A 16,174-nucleotide genomic window follows, 5' to 3' on the forward strand; every position below is an offset into this window, starting at 1 on the left:
AGCCCACGCCTCTTTCTGGGAGAGCTAGGTGTCAGTAATCCCTTTTCAGACACCCCCACCCAGGCTTTGCCCAATTCCAGCTGAGCTCTGTGCTTAGAACCCAGGGGCCTGGGCTAGAATGAACATCTGAAGTTTTTTAGATTCTTGAGAGACCCCTGGGTCCCAGTCATTCAGAGAGATGATTTAGACTGAGGCTGGAATTGCAGGGTGAGGCTCAGAACTAGGACAAGTTCTTGACACTTCCAGGTTCTACCCAAGTGCCCAGAGACCATGTTTGGTGGCCTGTAGTGAGGACAGGAGGTCTGGTTATTTTTGGGCTGGTGACCCAGAGGGAGGGTCACACGTGGCATTTAGAAATTGCCCAGGCCGAGTGCACTCTGGACACTGCTCTTTCCTGATACATTTGGAGAAGGGGAGGGTCCCAGTTTAGGCATCGAGGAAGAGCGGAAGAGGGAGGTGCCTTGGCTGGAATGTGACAGGCTGCAGCTGGGAAGCTGGCCTCTGTGAGGGAAAAAGGAAACGGTTCATATACAGATAGCCTGATGAGTCAAGAGGGACACAGATGAAGGCAGCGTGTCTAGCTGGTGGGGTGGAAGACCAGTAGACTCCATGGGGTGCTTCTCCCCACCCCTAGTGCCCTGGATTATTCCTGCTGGGAAAGGATCTTTTGAGTGTTACCTGACTCTCAGGCCTCTGTTTCTATTACTTGGCTGGAAGACTGTAGCCCAGCACCCTTGCTGGAGAAAGTGGACATAACAGGACCCAGCTGTTGTAGGAGGATTCAGTGCCATGAACAAGCTCTGGACTTGAAGCTGCCAGTCCCAGGACGCTGATCTTTCTTGGCTATGACTCTACTGTGTGACCTTGGATCAAGGCTCTCACACTGTCTGGGTCCAGTCTTCCCAACTGCTCCATGGTCTCTGGGAGGACCTTGCAAGCTTAGAGCTTTCAGGAGCCTAAGGGAGAGCTCTGACAACATGCTGTAGCCACAGGAGGAGTGCACCCTTTCCCCAAGAGGTCAAGTGTACCCTTCCTTGAGCTTTCAACCCCAAAGGCTCAAACAGAAGTCCATTTGGAGTCCCAAAGGTAAAGAGGCCACTTGAGCCTGGAAGAAGTCCTAGAAGTTTCCCTGGAAGAGGTGACATTTGATTCAGGCCTCGAAGGTTGGATTAGGTTTCAGCCAGAGGAGCTGGATGGGAAGGTATCCAGATGGCTGGAACTGTGTGGGAGAGGTGGCAAGCAGAGGAAGTACCAGGCATGCTGGACAGAAATCAACAGCTAAGTGTGGTTTGAGCCCAAGGAAGCCAGGAAGGGCTGATGGGGCCAGACTAAGGAAGGAGTGGCCAAATTCAGGGGTCCAGGGCTTATGTTCTGAGGTCAGACATGTCTGAAGCCACAGTCCAGCTCTGCCTCTTAGCAGCTGGGTAAACTAGGGCAGGTGCAAAGCTCTGTGAGCATCATCTTCATCTTCAAAATGGGAATAATGGTGGCACCTACTTCATGGGTTAGTAGGATGAGATGAGATGGCACATGGAAAGTGCCTTGTGCAGGGAGACAAGTGCCTCGTGTAGGCATTAGGGGACACTCCTGAGAGTAGACTATGTAGCCATGATGTGTTGCTAAGACTTGGCTTGGAGAGATGACACTAAACCAGTGGGTGGAGAGAATATGCTGGGTGTTGCCGTCAGAAGCAGATGGCCCCTATTTTCTGTCACCTTTTTGTTTTTGTTTCTTTTTCCTTTTAGGGTCCTCCCGGGCCTTATGGAAATCCAGGTCTCCCTGGCCCTCCTGGAGCCAAAGTGAGTATTTGCTAGAGCTCTGGCTGTGGAGTGAGTTTGGGGGCTGGGGTCTTGCTTGGGGTGTTTCCCAGGGGCCTCCAGTGGGAGAGCCCCAGAGTCACTGTGGAGGATTCCCATCCAGGCCAGAGGCACCCCGGAGCCCCTTCCCAGGGCTAGGTAGCCTGCCAGGCCCTGAGACATGGCAGGGAGTCCTGGGTTCAGTTTCTGGTTGGGAAACTGTGGGAGAAAAGGCAGAACCTAGAGCCTGGAAGGAGAATGGGTTGCTAAAAGGGGAGGGCCTTGAATGTCAGACTAAGGACATAGGTTTACTGGGTTGTAAGATGCACCCTGAGGAAGGGCATGGAAAAATCACTGGATGCCACAAGGAGGATGAATTGGAGGGTAGAGCCCAGAGCCAAGGACACCAGGGTGACACGGGGGAGAGGGGAGTCCAGCCTGGGCCCTTAGGGTGTGGGAGAAGGTGGGGTAGATAGATAGAGATGGTGGTGGGTACAAGGAGAGAAACAGTGGCTCCGTGGTTTCAGCCTCGGTGACTGATCTAAGAACCCAGGAGGACTAAGACAATGTTGTCTGTGGGAACCTGCAGCCAGCCAGGTGGACATTGTTCATGACCAGGCATTCTGAAACTCAGGAGCTCTCTAAAGCTGGAGGTGGGAGGGTATGAGTAGCCGGCACAGAGATGCTACCTCCCCCTGGGAGCCTTCTAGGAATACTCCAGTCAGTGATTAATGAGATCTTAGTGGCTGGTGCTCTGGTGATGCGGATACTCCAACTGCTGAGCTCCTCAATTCCTGGAGTTCCAGCAGAAGGCAAGGTTGTCAGGGGTGTTGTACTGGAAGTAAGAAGCTCAGAGGAGTACCAGGGCCAGCCACATCTAGTTCGTGGGAAAAAGGAGGCTGGGGTGTGGCTAGAGAGATGGGAGGAGGGGAAGGAATATGCAAAGTCGCAGAAGCTAAGACAACAGCGACTGCCCAGGGAGCTGGGAGGGCCATAGAGGGCCTGTGTCCTCTGTAGGGTAACCGGGTCAAGAGCACCCCAGGGCTTAGATTGGCCCAAGCCCAAACCCAGCTGCAAAGGTGCATGACTTAAGGAAAGCCATTAACTGACTGGCTCCAGGCCATGTGGAGTGAACAGCTGAGTGGCTTCTGAGGCCCAGCTCTCCTGGCCCCAGAGCAGGGCTCCTTCTGGACTATCAGCTTGTCTGCGATCTTTGGACAAAGTTTGCACATGGGTAGCCCCTGATATACGGACATGTGGCACCAGAGTCCTCTGTGCAGAGGCTTTGCACAAAGCTTCAGGAGCACCAGCTTCAGCTCCTCTAGGACTGTGACCCTACAGCCAGGGCTGGGCTGGGCCCCTCCTTTGAAGGCCTTGAGGGGCTCACAGCAGCGGCCCAGGGGTGCTGTGGGTTTTAGCAAGATGCACACTGATGATGACAGCTGCCATGTATGGATCCCTTGCTGTGTGCTTGGCACCATGCATGCACTTGTTGTGGCTTACCTCATCTGATCCCTACAAAGTCCTAAGGAGATACTATACCCATTTACGGATGGGGAAACTGAGGCATAGGCAGATTAAGACACTGTCTAGGAAATGGAGCAGAACCTGAGAGGGAGAAGAGCTCCTTTGGAGACTTCTGCTTTGCAGAGTCCGTGGGTACTTTAAGATGCTGCTTTGGCATGTTTTCCCCCACCCCCAATCTGAGCTCCTACTCCCAGGGCAGCAGATGGCCCATCAGCTACCTCTTGCTCCTTGCTGGCCCCGCTCACCCTCAGAGTTATGCAGGACCTCAGTGCAGGCCATGGTGGCACACCCCTGTCCTGCTAACAGATGTGCCATGGCAGGAAGGGGACACCCCAGCCGCTTCTCCCCCATTTTGAAAAATACTCTGGGTGTGGCCCCTGAGGCTCATCTCCAGCGGGCAAGTCTTCCTGCCACCACACAGAGTTAGGAATTGTATATCTGGGTCCCCGTGGACTGGACTCCCACCTGCCTCTGTGCACAACAATAAGCATTGTGGGTTCCAGAAAACATACTAGAATCAGAAACTGCTTCTCCCATCAGGATTTGCATAAAACACCAAGGGGAAATGTCATGCTCTTTTGCCTGGACACTGGGCCCTGAGCCCAGGGGTGAGCAAAGGTCGCCCCAAGGCAGGCTGTTTGGGTAGGATGTCCAAGTTACTGAGCCTGAGCCCCAGGCTAATCTGTGGCATGGGCAGGACAGGGTTAAAGCAGGGGCTCTCCCTGGTGGAATTCAGGACTTGGCTGAGATAGAGCAAGAAAGGAGTGCATCCACGTGAGTGGGTGGGATCCTTGGCAGAGAGTCCTCACTATTCGCCAGATCCCCTTTGGGCTTGGGAGGTAACCTGGTGGGACTGTAGGGGTGGCCTCCCCCAGACCCTTGCAGGCCCCTCCTCTTCCAGGATAGTGCTGGCTTTCAGAGCCCACTCTGGGGCCACCCACCTCTTCACCCACCTCCAGGCAACAGATGTGTGCTGAGCACCTGCTGTGAGCTGCTGAGGCAAGGCCTGCCCTGGGGTGCAGAGCTTGCTGTCCTCTGATCAGCCTGTGCAGTCACCCCTGCAGGCCTTCAGGATCTGTGGTTGGTGGGAGAAAGATCCCCCTGCCAGACTCAAGGGTGGGAGAGACACACTTGTTGAGGAAGATCAAGAAAGAAAGAAAGCAGAGGTGAGAGACCTCCTCCTTCTCAAGGGTACAGAGGAGTCAAAGTCCAAAGGGCCATGGGCTGTTGCCTGGGCCATGCACTCAGCAGTGGGCAGGTTGTATTTCAGACCCTTGGGTTTGACTGCGGGAAGATGTGTCAGAGTGCACTAGCTGGTACAGGCCAGAGCCAGGCCTCACCCCTTGTGCCTCCTCCTGCCCACATACCGTAGACCCACATGTCCCATCCCAAGTCTGGCAAGAAGAGGGCTCCTCAGCTCCTGAGAGTCAAGAGCCAAGGCTTTGAGAACAGGGCAGAGAAGTCAGAGCCCTGGGAGGACTGTTTTGGCCGACCTCAGAGGCCCAGGGTTGAGTCACTGGGTTGAATCATTTGCCCAATCGACCTATATTTGTTGCTTCAGAAAAGCACAGTGATTAACAGCACAGACTCTGGGAGCCCAATGGCCCAAGTTCACATCCCAGCTTTGTTATCTCCTAGTTCTATCACTCTGGGCAAATTATTTGAACTCCCTATGCCCCATGAGTATTCTCTTCTGGAAAATGGGGTAGTAAGAGGAGCTGCCTCCCCAGATAACAGAGAGGAGTAGCTTAGAGCAGGGCTGGCCTGTGGCACGTGTGGCAGAAGGGTCAGGTATCAGCATATGTGAGGACTATCAGCCACAGACAGGCACAGTCCCTGCCCTTGGGGAATGCACAGGGGACTGAGAAAGAACAAGCCAACTACACTGACAAATGCCAACTCACACCATGACTATGGCTGTAGGGCTTTCTGCAAGAGGCCTGGGCTGCCCAGAGACCCCACAATGTGAGGTTTGATCTGGTCCAGGAAAGGAAGGACGCCTTGCAGAGGGTGGGGAATTGAACTGAGGTCTGAAGTGTAGCAAGTGACCAGGCAAAAGGGCTAGAGGAGATTGGGGAGGGCAGCAGGCCTGGTAGTTGGTAGTAAGATTTTTAGACTTTATCTAAAGGGCAATAGGAAGACCTGAAAAGGCTTTCCGTAGAGATGATTATTGTGAGGATTAAGCAATATATGTGGGTGTGTATATGTCACATGTATATATATGTGTATATGTCAAGACATATATACCAAGATATATTATATATATACATAGACATGCATGCATGCATATTGTAAATGATTTACAGTAGGCTATACACACATGAGTGTTTAGCTATTATTTTATTAGCAATTACCTCTAGAAAGGTTGAACCAATTCATGTGGCTGCTAGCATTAGAGGAGTTGTTTTTCAAGGTAGAATCTTATTTGTTGCCCAGTGGCATCATAGCTCGCAGAAACCTCAAACTCTAGGGCTCAAGCAATTCCCTTGCCTCAGCCTCCCAAATAGCTGGGACTACAGGTGCCAGCCACAACGCCCTGCTATTTTTAGAGATGGAGTCTCATTCTTGCTCAGGCTGATCTCAAACTCCTGAGCTCAACCAAACCACCCTCCTCAGCCTCCCAGAGTGCAGGGATTACAGGTTGAGCCACTGTGCCCAGCCCCATTAGAAGAGATTTTTAAAAAGAAGATAATGCATTGCCGTTTTTACTTTATTTCATCGATCTTCTATTGAATTGTTTTTCTTACATCTGTTTTCCATTTGTACTTCACCACTTATGAAGTGGTTTATTTGGGGGAGTTGTAATGTGATCCTTTCTTATTGATTTGTAAAAATTATTTATATTTATATATTAAAGTCATTAAGGCATCACTTACCTTACAAATATTTTCTAGTTTGTTGTTTGACTCTTAATAGTATTTATGATGATTTTAACCAATGGAAGTGTTATCCTTTTTTTTTCTCCTTTTGGATACAGGGGCTGTCCGGAAAATATTCAGCCATACACGCCTCGATTTTTTCATAGCACATGGCTGGATACTTTCTGGACAGCCCTTGTATGTCACAATTTGGACAGGGCTCTAACCGCTCTGTAAACGTATAGCTCTTAACTTTGCTTTTATACTTACACTATTTTTCCCATTTTAAGATCAAATAGCTATTCAGTTATATCCCTTGTCATTTCATAATATCATTTGTACTCTTAAAAATTTTAAGCCATCTGGAATTAACTGTCATGAGAGGGTGGCTGTGAAGTTGGGTTCTAACATTATTTTCCCCACAATAGTTAACTATATTTATTAAACAATCTTTATCCACTGATTATTATATGATAGACAAGAGTTTCTATTACAGGCTGTTCTATTATGCTTCATTGTTTATTTTTATGCTAGTAAAATACTGTTTTATGTGACATTTACTATCTTTATACTATTTCCCTCCTCTCTTCTCTTCTTTTAAAATATTCCTGACTATTCTGTCAGATGAACTTTGTGGCTGTCTTAACTATGTCCTTAAAAAACAAAAAAACCCTCTTGGGATTATGACTGGCATTGTATGAAATATATATATTATACATGTGTGAAGAATTATCTTTAAGTTTTCCTATCTACGAATATGCCATATCTTCTTATGTGGTTGAATTTTTATGATGTCTCTTAGTAAACTTTTAATTGTTAGTGCTTAAGTCCTGTACAGTTCTTATTAAGTTTGTACTTAGAAATTTTATACTTATTTTTGTTATTATGAATGGAATATTCTTTCTCATCATATTTTCCAGCTTGTTCTTAGCTACCGAAGAGATCTGATTTTTTTTTTACTTTTTGCCTTTTGTGTTTTATTTACAACCACCCCCCTTACTGAATTATCTTATTCATTCTAATAGTATTTAGGTTAGTTCTTCTGGATTTTTTAAATAAGCACTCATACTGTGTACAAGAACAGAACATATTCTTATCTCCTTTTCCTCTAAGGTTAGTAGTTTGTATTTGTTTTTCCTGTCTTATTGCATTGGCCAGAACTTGTAGACACATGAGATAGTGGTGATAATGGGAGACCCAGTGAATCTTCAGAGGAACTTCTGGGGCTGAAGCTAGATCGGACTCTACCCTAGCCCTTCTGTCATCTCTTGAGACTCCATTCACCTATTTGCTCATTTGTGAAATAGTTTATGATGCCTTCTCTGGGCCCTAGGTCCTGTACTGGGTATTTGAGATCAGAGATGACTTACATAGGGAGTGTCTAGCTCAGTTTCCCAACCCTTGTGATTGATTCCTCCTTTGTCTCAGTCCCTCTCTGGGCCTCAGCCACCCAAGCCTTCTGTTCTCTCCACCTCCCAACCCCACCTGCAGGAAAGAAGCACAATAAAGTTCCCATTCGTGCTGTGTTCTTAGCTCTTAAGGTTCCCATCTGTCCGCTAGTCCCACATGGCTCTTTTAACTAGTCTCCTGTGCAGAGAGGGAAAGTGGCTTGCTTGAGGTCATACAGCCTTGTTGGCAGGAGAGCTGGGTCTGGCAACCAGATGTAAATGATTACTTAGACTTTGTATATTCCTTATATCTCTCATGGGGGGATTTGTCAGAGTCTGACTGGGAAGACACATAGGCTTCTCTACCCCAGAAGTCATCCCTTTACCTGACTAGGGTACCTTGAGCATCTTTTTCTGGCTACTCCTTCTTCCAGCCTCTGCTTAGCTGAAACTCACTTTAGGGATTACAGTCTAAGTAAAGTGCTCCCCAGCTCCCCCTTGTCCTCTACTTTTCATAGGATTCTAGTCTTTTATCTGCAGCAATTAAAATGTAACAAGCTTGGGCTCTGGAACCATACTGCCCAAGTCTAAACCCACTACTGATTGCATGACTTTGGACAAGTGACTTATTCTTGCTGTTCTTTAGTTTCCTTTTCTATCAAATGAGGGTAGTGGTAGTTGTTACCTTAAAGGTTTGGAAAATTAAATAAGTAAATGCTAGTGCCAGTTATCATAACCTGTCCTGCTGGTTTCTCCCATGTCTTTTCCCCACTGGGTTCTGTTCACCTCAAGACTTGGCTTGTAGCAAATGTTTGATGATTATCTGTACTTGTTAATATTATACTCAGACAAAGATCACATCCCCAGCACTGCTCTGGCTGCTGAGAGTGCAGACAGAGAAATCCATGAAGAACTAAAATACCAGGTAGGGACCTTAGGCCAGGGGGCAAGTCTGTCATCTCTTTGGGTCTCAGTTTCCCCATTTTATTAAATGACAGAATTGGATACACAAAGGCCCACCAGGAGAAAGCTTTTTAAGCCCAACTCCTCTGTCAGTTGCAGACTGAGGTGGGCAAGGGCGGGGCGAGGAAGAGCTGCTGTCCTTTTTTTGGCCATTGGAATCCTCGGTAGCCCTGGGCCTGGCCTTGCATCACAGACATAAAAGGCATTAAGCTGGGTTTCTGGATGGCTGAGGGTGGAGAGTCCCCATGAGGAGAAGCTACTGTGTGAGGCAGATCCCAGAGGTGAGGTTCTGCAGAAGTGACATGGAGGAGCTGGGTACACAGAGAGTTGGGGTTCTGGGGGCCTTCAGCCTGGGCAGCTGCGGAAAGGGAGAGGAAATGTGGAAGAAGCTTCCATGATTTGCAAATGGGGGCTTGGAAGTCAGACCTAACCTGGGGACTTGTACCTAGTAGGCCAGCCCAGGCTGTGACTTAGAGTCTCTGAACCCATCTTCATCCTTCCCTGGGACAAGTCTATGCTATGAGGTCTAAAGGAGTTGGTGCATTAGAGTGGGCCTAGCATAATATCTGTGCACAGGAGGTGAGCAGTGAAAGGCTATTCTTTCCCTCTTGGAGACTCTTTCCAGTTCAGAGTACAGTGTTTTCTGGTGGGGAGTGAGTGACCTAGTCAGGGTTTGGAAGATCTGAATTCTGATGAAGAAAAGAACCAAGTGGGAATTAATTAAAGTCAGCCAAACCACCCCTCCCATGTGTCATGGCCATTATCCTACTGGCTCCTTGCCTAGAAACCTGGGAAGCTGGTGTGTGTGTGTGTGTGTGTGTGTGTATGTATGTATATGTAGATGTGCTGTGTGGCCCCCATTTTTAAGGTGAGGAATCTGAGGTTCTGAAAGGTGAAATGACTTGGGGTCCCACTGTGCATCTGTGGCAGGCCCAGGACTTCATGCCAGGACTGCTGACGCTGGCAGAAGTGGAGATGGTGGGGATGGGGAAGGACCCCAGGGCAACAGGGGAAGGCCCAGGGATCAGATCTTAGAAGGTGACAGGGCTCGGCGCCTATAGCTCAACCGGCTAAGGTGCCAGCCATGTACACCTAAGGTGGCGGGTTCGAATCCCCAGCCCGGACCCGCCAAACAACAATGATGGCTGCAACCAAAAAATAGCCGGGCGTTGTGGCGGGCGCCTGTGGTCCCAGCTACTTGGGAGGTGGAGGCAGGAGACTTGCTTGAGTCCAGGAGTTGGAGGTTGCTGTGAGCTGTAATGCCACGCACTCTACCCAGGGGGACAGCTTGAGGCTCTGTCTCAAAAAAAAAAAAAAGAAGGTGACAGCAGGGCAGACTGACTTTCCAAAAGGCTGTTTCCTGAGAAATTTAACCAGCTTGGCCAAGTGGGAGGAGCCGGGGCCTGGAGCACTCTTGGGCCTGTGAGAGACTTGGCTGGAGAATGCCCTGGTACCTTTTCCTGAGCCCCAGGCTCTTAGGAGCAAGGCTCTGTGCGGTAGGGGCTGCCCCATATGCAGAGCTTGCCTCTGGCTGCTCACTTTGGACCCGCTGCTTGTCAATTTCTCCCCAATTTACTGCCTGTTCTAATAACTCATCTGGTCACAGAATATCCTAGAACACAGGTCTAGGAGTCACACATCTTGGGTTCTTGTCTCAGCTCGGCCATTTGGGGGCCTGAGACACTTCCTTTCCTTCTCCGGGCCCCGTTGCCCCAGTGTTAACAGGGTAGTAATGCTTCTCTTGCCTGCTTCATCAGGCTTTGGGGGGAATCTAATGATGTGATGGGTATTACAACCTGTGGAGGGCTGTACACAGATGTAGGTGCATTGAACTCTTCAGTACACTGATGTTAGTGTACTAGTACATTGAGCCTCAGGTTATGAGGTGCATGTCAGCTTTGTGGAAAATTGAAGGATCAATGTGCCTCTTGGATGTATCTCTCAGAAAGTCCTGAGAGCCCCAGGGAACATCCGGAGATAGTCTGGCAACACGCACAGGCAAACACCTGCCACCTGTGTGGCAGGCCCAGAGTCCTGCAAATCAGTTGGGGAGGGCACATTCTAGCTGTGTCTTGCAGAGTGTTTGTGGAGGTGACTGCCCAAGTGAGAGCCTGGTGGAAGGATGGGTGTGAGTGAGGAATGATGTGTGGTAGGGGATACAGCAGAGGGGCTTTCTCTGTGGCTTGACTGAGGAAGGGGAGTTTAGTCTGGACAGGATATTTGGGGCCGGATTACAGAAGACATGGGACATCTTTGTCATCATATAGGGGGTAGGGAACTAAGAAGGGTGTTACAGCAGGGGAGTAAAAGGATTGGAGAAGATCCCTCTGGCGGTACGTGAATTGGGGAATGGGTGGGAAAGATTTAAGCAGAGGGATAGGATGTAGAGCAGAATTTGTGGGGAAACATCCTTTCCAGATGACTTGGTGGCCAAAGTGGAATTGTTTTTGTTTCAGGGTCAGAAAGGGGACCCGGGGCTCTCACCAGGAAAGGCTCACGATGGGGCAAAGGTAGGTTTCCAGGGACCCCAGTGCTCAGGGAAGAGGGGGAATGGACAGTAGTGAAACCTCCACAGCCTGCAGCAAGCTGTCTGACGGAGGCCACGCATGACAGAGGCATGGCTGTGGGAAATCTCAGAAGGTCAGGAGGTGGTTTGGATTTTTTTCTTCAGTCTCTCCCAATGCCAAACCTAAGGCTATTGTCATCCACCTTCTTCCTGGAGTACAGCCAATAAAACTGGCAAAAGACTTAGCCTATGGACACACCCTGGTGAGTGTCCACTTGCCTGTCGTCCTACATGGCTTTCTGCAGGGCCTGCTAGGTGACCCTGGGCATCCAGAAGCTTCCTGGGTAGCACCTGCTCAGGAAGCTTCTAACAGACATTCAAAGGCCTCCCTGAGCTTGTTAATTTGACCAGACGGGTCTATGGATTTCTAGGGGGGTGGGAAGACACAAGCTGGAGAATCAGGGTTTCCTGAATCTGAGGGTCTAAGAGACCGGTGTGTTCGCCCAAGGAAAAGAAAGAAGCACCTTGACTAGAGGCCTTTATCCATGCCTGAAGCATCTACCCCACAGACTGGGTGAGGGCCCTGGTGAGAGTGTGGAACAGGAGGGGGGAAGAGGGAAGCTCCAGCATCTCAAACATCTGTACACTGGAAACACAGGCCTGTCTGTCTGTCTCTGGATATGGCCCATCCTAACAGACCACTGCTTCTCAACCTGGCCTCAAGTGCTTTGGCACCTGGGTGTAGCTGCTGCTTTTGATTGCCCCAAGGCACGGGCAACTCATTACTTTACATCCTCCCTGCTAAGTGTTTACATTCAGCAAACATTTACTAGGTGACCCTGAGTTCCAAAACAGTGTCCACATGTGCACTCATCTGATACTTATCTTAACCTTACAAGCCAGGGCAGGTGGGCCCAGCTTACAAATGAGAAAACGGGGCGCTAGGTGGGGTGGTTTGCTGGAGGTCATGCAGTAGAATAACAGAATGGGATTTGTACCCAGGGGCCCAGGCTTCTCTCCTGTTCCTGTGTGGCCTATTCATAGGTCTTGGGTTGGTGGCAGAAACACCCCCTGCTTGGTGACCACCATGCCTAGTAGTGGGAAGGCATCTCAGGAATGAATGCCAGGAGAGAGAGAGCTGATTTGTATGGGATGGACGAGGCCCACATGTCCTCTGGAGTGTGGTTTTCAAATGTGGTTTCAGTATCAGAACCCATTCTCCACATGGCATCTTCTACCGCAGCCCTGTATATTAACTAGGTGAAGTGGAGCTACTAAGTGGAGTGGGAGGGGACTGTGTACACTGCTCTCTCTTCTGCTCTCACCCCACTTGACGCCCCAAGTCTCCTCTGAAGCCTCCAGTTCTCCGTGAAGCCCATCTAGAAACAAACATTTGAGGTCACACTTCTGACTTAACAAGTGTCTCTGCTCCTCTTCCCCTACCTCACCTGCCTTGTCTGTGTCTTACAGGGTGACATAGGCTTGCCTGGGCTCTCCGGGAATCCAGGACCTCCAGGACGAAAGGTACACCTTGGTTTTGATGCCTTGCCTTGCCCAGGGGGGCTGCTAGCGCATGGTGTCTTCAGGCAGGAGCAAGCCAGGCCAACCTGCCTCTCCCCTTCCTCAGCCCAGCTCGTGGCATGTGGCGGGAGGTGAGAGAGGTTTCGAAGGGTTGTGTTTACTGGGGCCAGGGGACACCTTGGCTTGGAGTCGGTGCCTCCCATCATGGTTAATGAGGCATGACCAGAAGTGTCTGTCCTTGCCTTGCCACTCCTGGGGAGGCTGTCTTCAAGTAAATTTGTAGTGGCCAGGCATGGTGGCTCACACCAATAATCCTAGCACTCTGGGAAGCTGAGGCAGGTGGATTGCTTGAGCTCAAGAATTTGAGACCAGCCTGAGCAAGATTAAGACCCCGTCTCTACTAAAAATAGAAAAGTTAGCTGGGCAAGGTGGCACATGCTTGTAGTCCCAGCTACTTGAGAGGTTGAGGCAAGGGGTCACTTGAGCCTAGGAGTTTGGGGTTGCTGTGAGCTACAAGGCCTTGGCACTCTAGCCTGGAGCAACCGAGTGAGACTGTCCCATACACACACAAAAAAAATAAAAATAAAAATAAAAGAGAACTTTACTGATGGACATGCTCTGTCTGCAGAGCCAGGAGGGCCCTGAATTGGTCCCAGCTCCACTGCCCACTGGCTGAGTGGCCTCTGGCCTGTGTCTCCCATCTCAGCCTCAGCCCCCTTCTTTGTGAGACAGACAGTGATCGCCCAGGCTCATACTGACAGCCTGGGGCTGTCTGACCCAGGGCCAAGGACAGCAGAGCCCTTGCAGGAATGGGCTTGGAGGAGGGGGACCTGGGTCCTACTGTTGCCTCTACAGTTTCCTAGTTGTGTGACCTTGGGCAAGCCAGCGACCTCTCTGTGTCCAGTATTTTCCTACATGGATGGGCTGCAGGTGTAGGGCATGCTACAAAGGCAGTGAGTACATTCTGACTGTTGTTATGGTGCCCTCCATCCTATGTCCTCTTCATCCCTGCTGGGAAGAGTTACTTCTCCAAACACCTGTAGGGGGACAGACTACCCTGTCCCAGGTGGTGGGTCTCCATCTTATAGTGCCGCTGGGCTCCTCTCTGACTTCTCCAGCTGGGGTCTCTCTTCCAAAATACTACTGTGGTTGTGCCTACTCCAGGAAGCCCTCAGGGACAATCCTCCCCTCTGCTCAAGGACACTCAGTTTATCTCAGTTTAGTTATTTTCAGCCCTGAGTGTGCCTCAGTAACCAGGGCATGCAAATCCGGCTTGTTGCTCTTCTACTGAGCCTAGCGTGGGGGCCTGTGTATAGCAGGTGTTCAGGAAACAGGGGAGGGCAATGCAGGCCAAGAGCCAGTTGCTTTTTGTAGGAAAATCTGCCACTGCTGATAGGTTGTCCAGTAGATACATCGGCCTAGTGCCATGGCTCAAGCTTCTGCCCTGACTCCCAGCTGTGACTACAGCTGCCCTCTCTCTGGGCCATCTGGTTCTCATCTGGACAGCTGTGGTGTCTCCTGGCTCCATCCTGTCCTTGTTTCGAGAGCCCAGTGACATGGGGACTGGGAGGACCACGTCCTCCATCTCCTTCTCTATTCTCCATGGCCAGAACAGGCCACGCCTTTAGTCTAAGAGGCCAGCCCTAGACAGCGGCAGTGGCTGTGAGTTAGGAAATGTGGTCCCTCTCCCCACTCACTTCCCTTCTGGGCTCTAGCACTTTCTGATGAATGAGGTGTGAGTGGAAAAGGCTCCTTCCATTCCCAGCTCATAAAGCAGCCTGTGGTGGTCTCACTGTGCACGGTGGTGGCAGTCTAGCAGAGGTGGCAGGAGATGGGGAAACCAGACTTGGACCAGCTCCTGCCTGAAGTTCCAGGGCTCCTTGCACTCAGCAGATGTCCTGGAGGCAAGAGCCCCCAACAAATAGGAGCCAGCTCACTTGAGCAGCGAGAGGCAGCTAAGGAAGAGCCTCTGTGCCACTGGAGAATGATCTGGCAAAGCCATTGCTCTGAGTTCCCATCTGGCCCTGGCCCAGGCACACACAGAAGAGCGTAGTCTCCACCACCCACACAGAGAGGGTACTAGGCACACAGCACAGAGGAACTCAGGTCCTGACGCAGGGACCCTTGCATAGTGGAGTGGCATGGGTCAAAGTAGAAAACCAATGGGGTGGGTGCTGTCACCACTGTAAGCTATCTCTCCTCCTACATGCATCTTTGGTGACAATAGTTGCCACTTTGCCCTAATCCTTAAGTGTGACTTTTCTGCATGATCTCTTGGAGGAGCCTTGGGAGAGAAAGGCACGGGTGGCTGAGAGGTAAGGTCAGCTTCCCCTTTGTCAACAGGCTGAATTCTTGTGTCACTGTGAAGTGGTACCAATAATCCCATTCATTCATTTGTGCCACAGGAATGATTGAATGCCTACTGTGTGCCAGGCACTGAGCTGAATTGATAGACAAAACTCCTTACCCCACAGAGCTTGCATCCTTTGTAGGGAGGAGACAGATAATAAAAAGAAAAAACAGTAAAGACATAGGTGTGTTCTAAGATGGGAAGGGCTATGGGGAAGATTAAGCAGGAGGTGGGGAGTTTGGGTTGGAAGGGCTCCGGGTAATACAGTGGCAGATCAGAGATGGCAGAAAGAGTTACTGTCCCTCCTTGCATTGTTTGCTCAGTAGCTGCTGGGCAGTATTGTGCCAATTTACAGCTCAGAAAAATGAGGTCCAAACAGGTCTCATTCATTCACTCCTTCATTCATTCATTCTTCTAATCATTAAGCAAATATGTACCTATGGACCAGGACCTGATCTTAAATGACAAATGAGATCACTGAGGGCCCTGTGGAAGGTGCAGTCTATAGTAGTCACCCCCAGCCTCCCTGTGCATTAGAACCAGCTGGGGAGCTTGTACCCCATTGTGGGATCTGGATCAATTGGTCTAAGAGTGTGACCCAGGTGTCAGTGGCTCTCAAGCTCCCCGGGTGATTCCCATGGCAGCCAAGACCGAGAGCCACCAGTTTGACACATGAGTCACTCAGCCACAAGGTGGGGATTTGAATCTGGGTCTTCTGACCCTCAGGCCCTTTCCCTCACTACACGGCTGGTTGAAACAGCTTCTTAAATAAGATAGAGGCTCCATCAAGTGGAAAAGAGGCTGCCTGCATGAGAAGTTAGTTTGTTCCTCTGCCATCTGCCTGGGGTGTGGGTGAAGGACTCTGCTGGGCCAACTCTGAGGGCTGTGGGGAAGGTCAGCAGATCGGGGCAGATACAATTCTGGCTCTGTCCCTCTGCTGCTGTGTGAACTTGGGCACATCATTCTCCCTGAGCCTCCACTGCCTCTGGGGGCAGTGGGAGGGCTAAGTGAGATGTTATGTCCTGAGCCCTCAGCACAGGGTTGGCACATGGACGGGCCATGTATTGGTTGAATAAATGAATGAATGATTATGACACTGATAAAGGAAAGGAAACTCTTTGGGAGCATCAGTCATTTGGCTAGTTACCCATGAACCACCCTCTGTTAGCTTAGAGGCTTCCAGCACCCCATGTGCACCTGCCCTGCTCTGTCTAATCCAGCCTTCTTACCTTTTTTCTTATAGACTGGTGGTCCTCACTGTCAGG

General features: G+C 50.2%; 1 protein-coding gene across 1 annotated transcript in view; it reads left to right on the forward strand.

The window, feature by feature from the left end:
• COL27A1 (collagen type XXVII alpha 1 chain) overlaps positions 1-16,174 on the forward strand; it is a 135,597-nt gene that overhangs the window by 22,014 nt on the left and 97,409 nt on the right. Inside the window, exons 5-7 of the mRNA XM_003785239.2 lie at positions 1,746-1,799; positions 10,989-11,042; positions 12,509-12,562. Coding sequence (XP_003785287.1) covers positions 1,746-1,799; positions 10,989-11,042; positions 12,509-12,562 — 162 coding nt within the window. The remainder of the gene's footprint in view (positions 1-1,745; positions 1,800-10,988; positions 11,043-12,508; positions 12,563-16,174) is intronic.

The sequence above is a fragment of the Otolemur garnettii genome, unplaced genomic scaffold (genome assembly GCF_000181295.1).
Source record: "Otolemur garnettii isolate 467f Iridium unplaced genomic scaffold, OtoGar3 scaffold00014, whole genome shotgun sequence".
In the NCBI taxonomy this organism is placed as follows: Eukaryota; Metazoa; Chordata; class Mammalia; order Primates; family Galagidae; genus Otolemur; species Otolemur garnettii.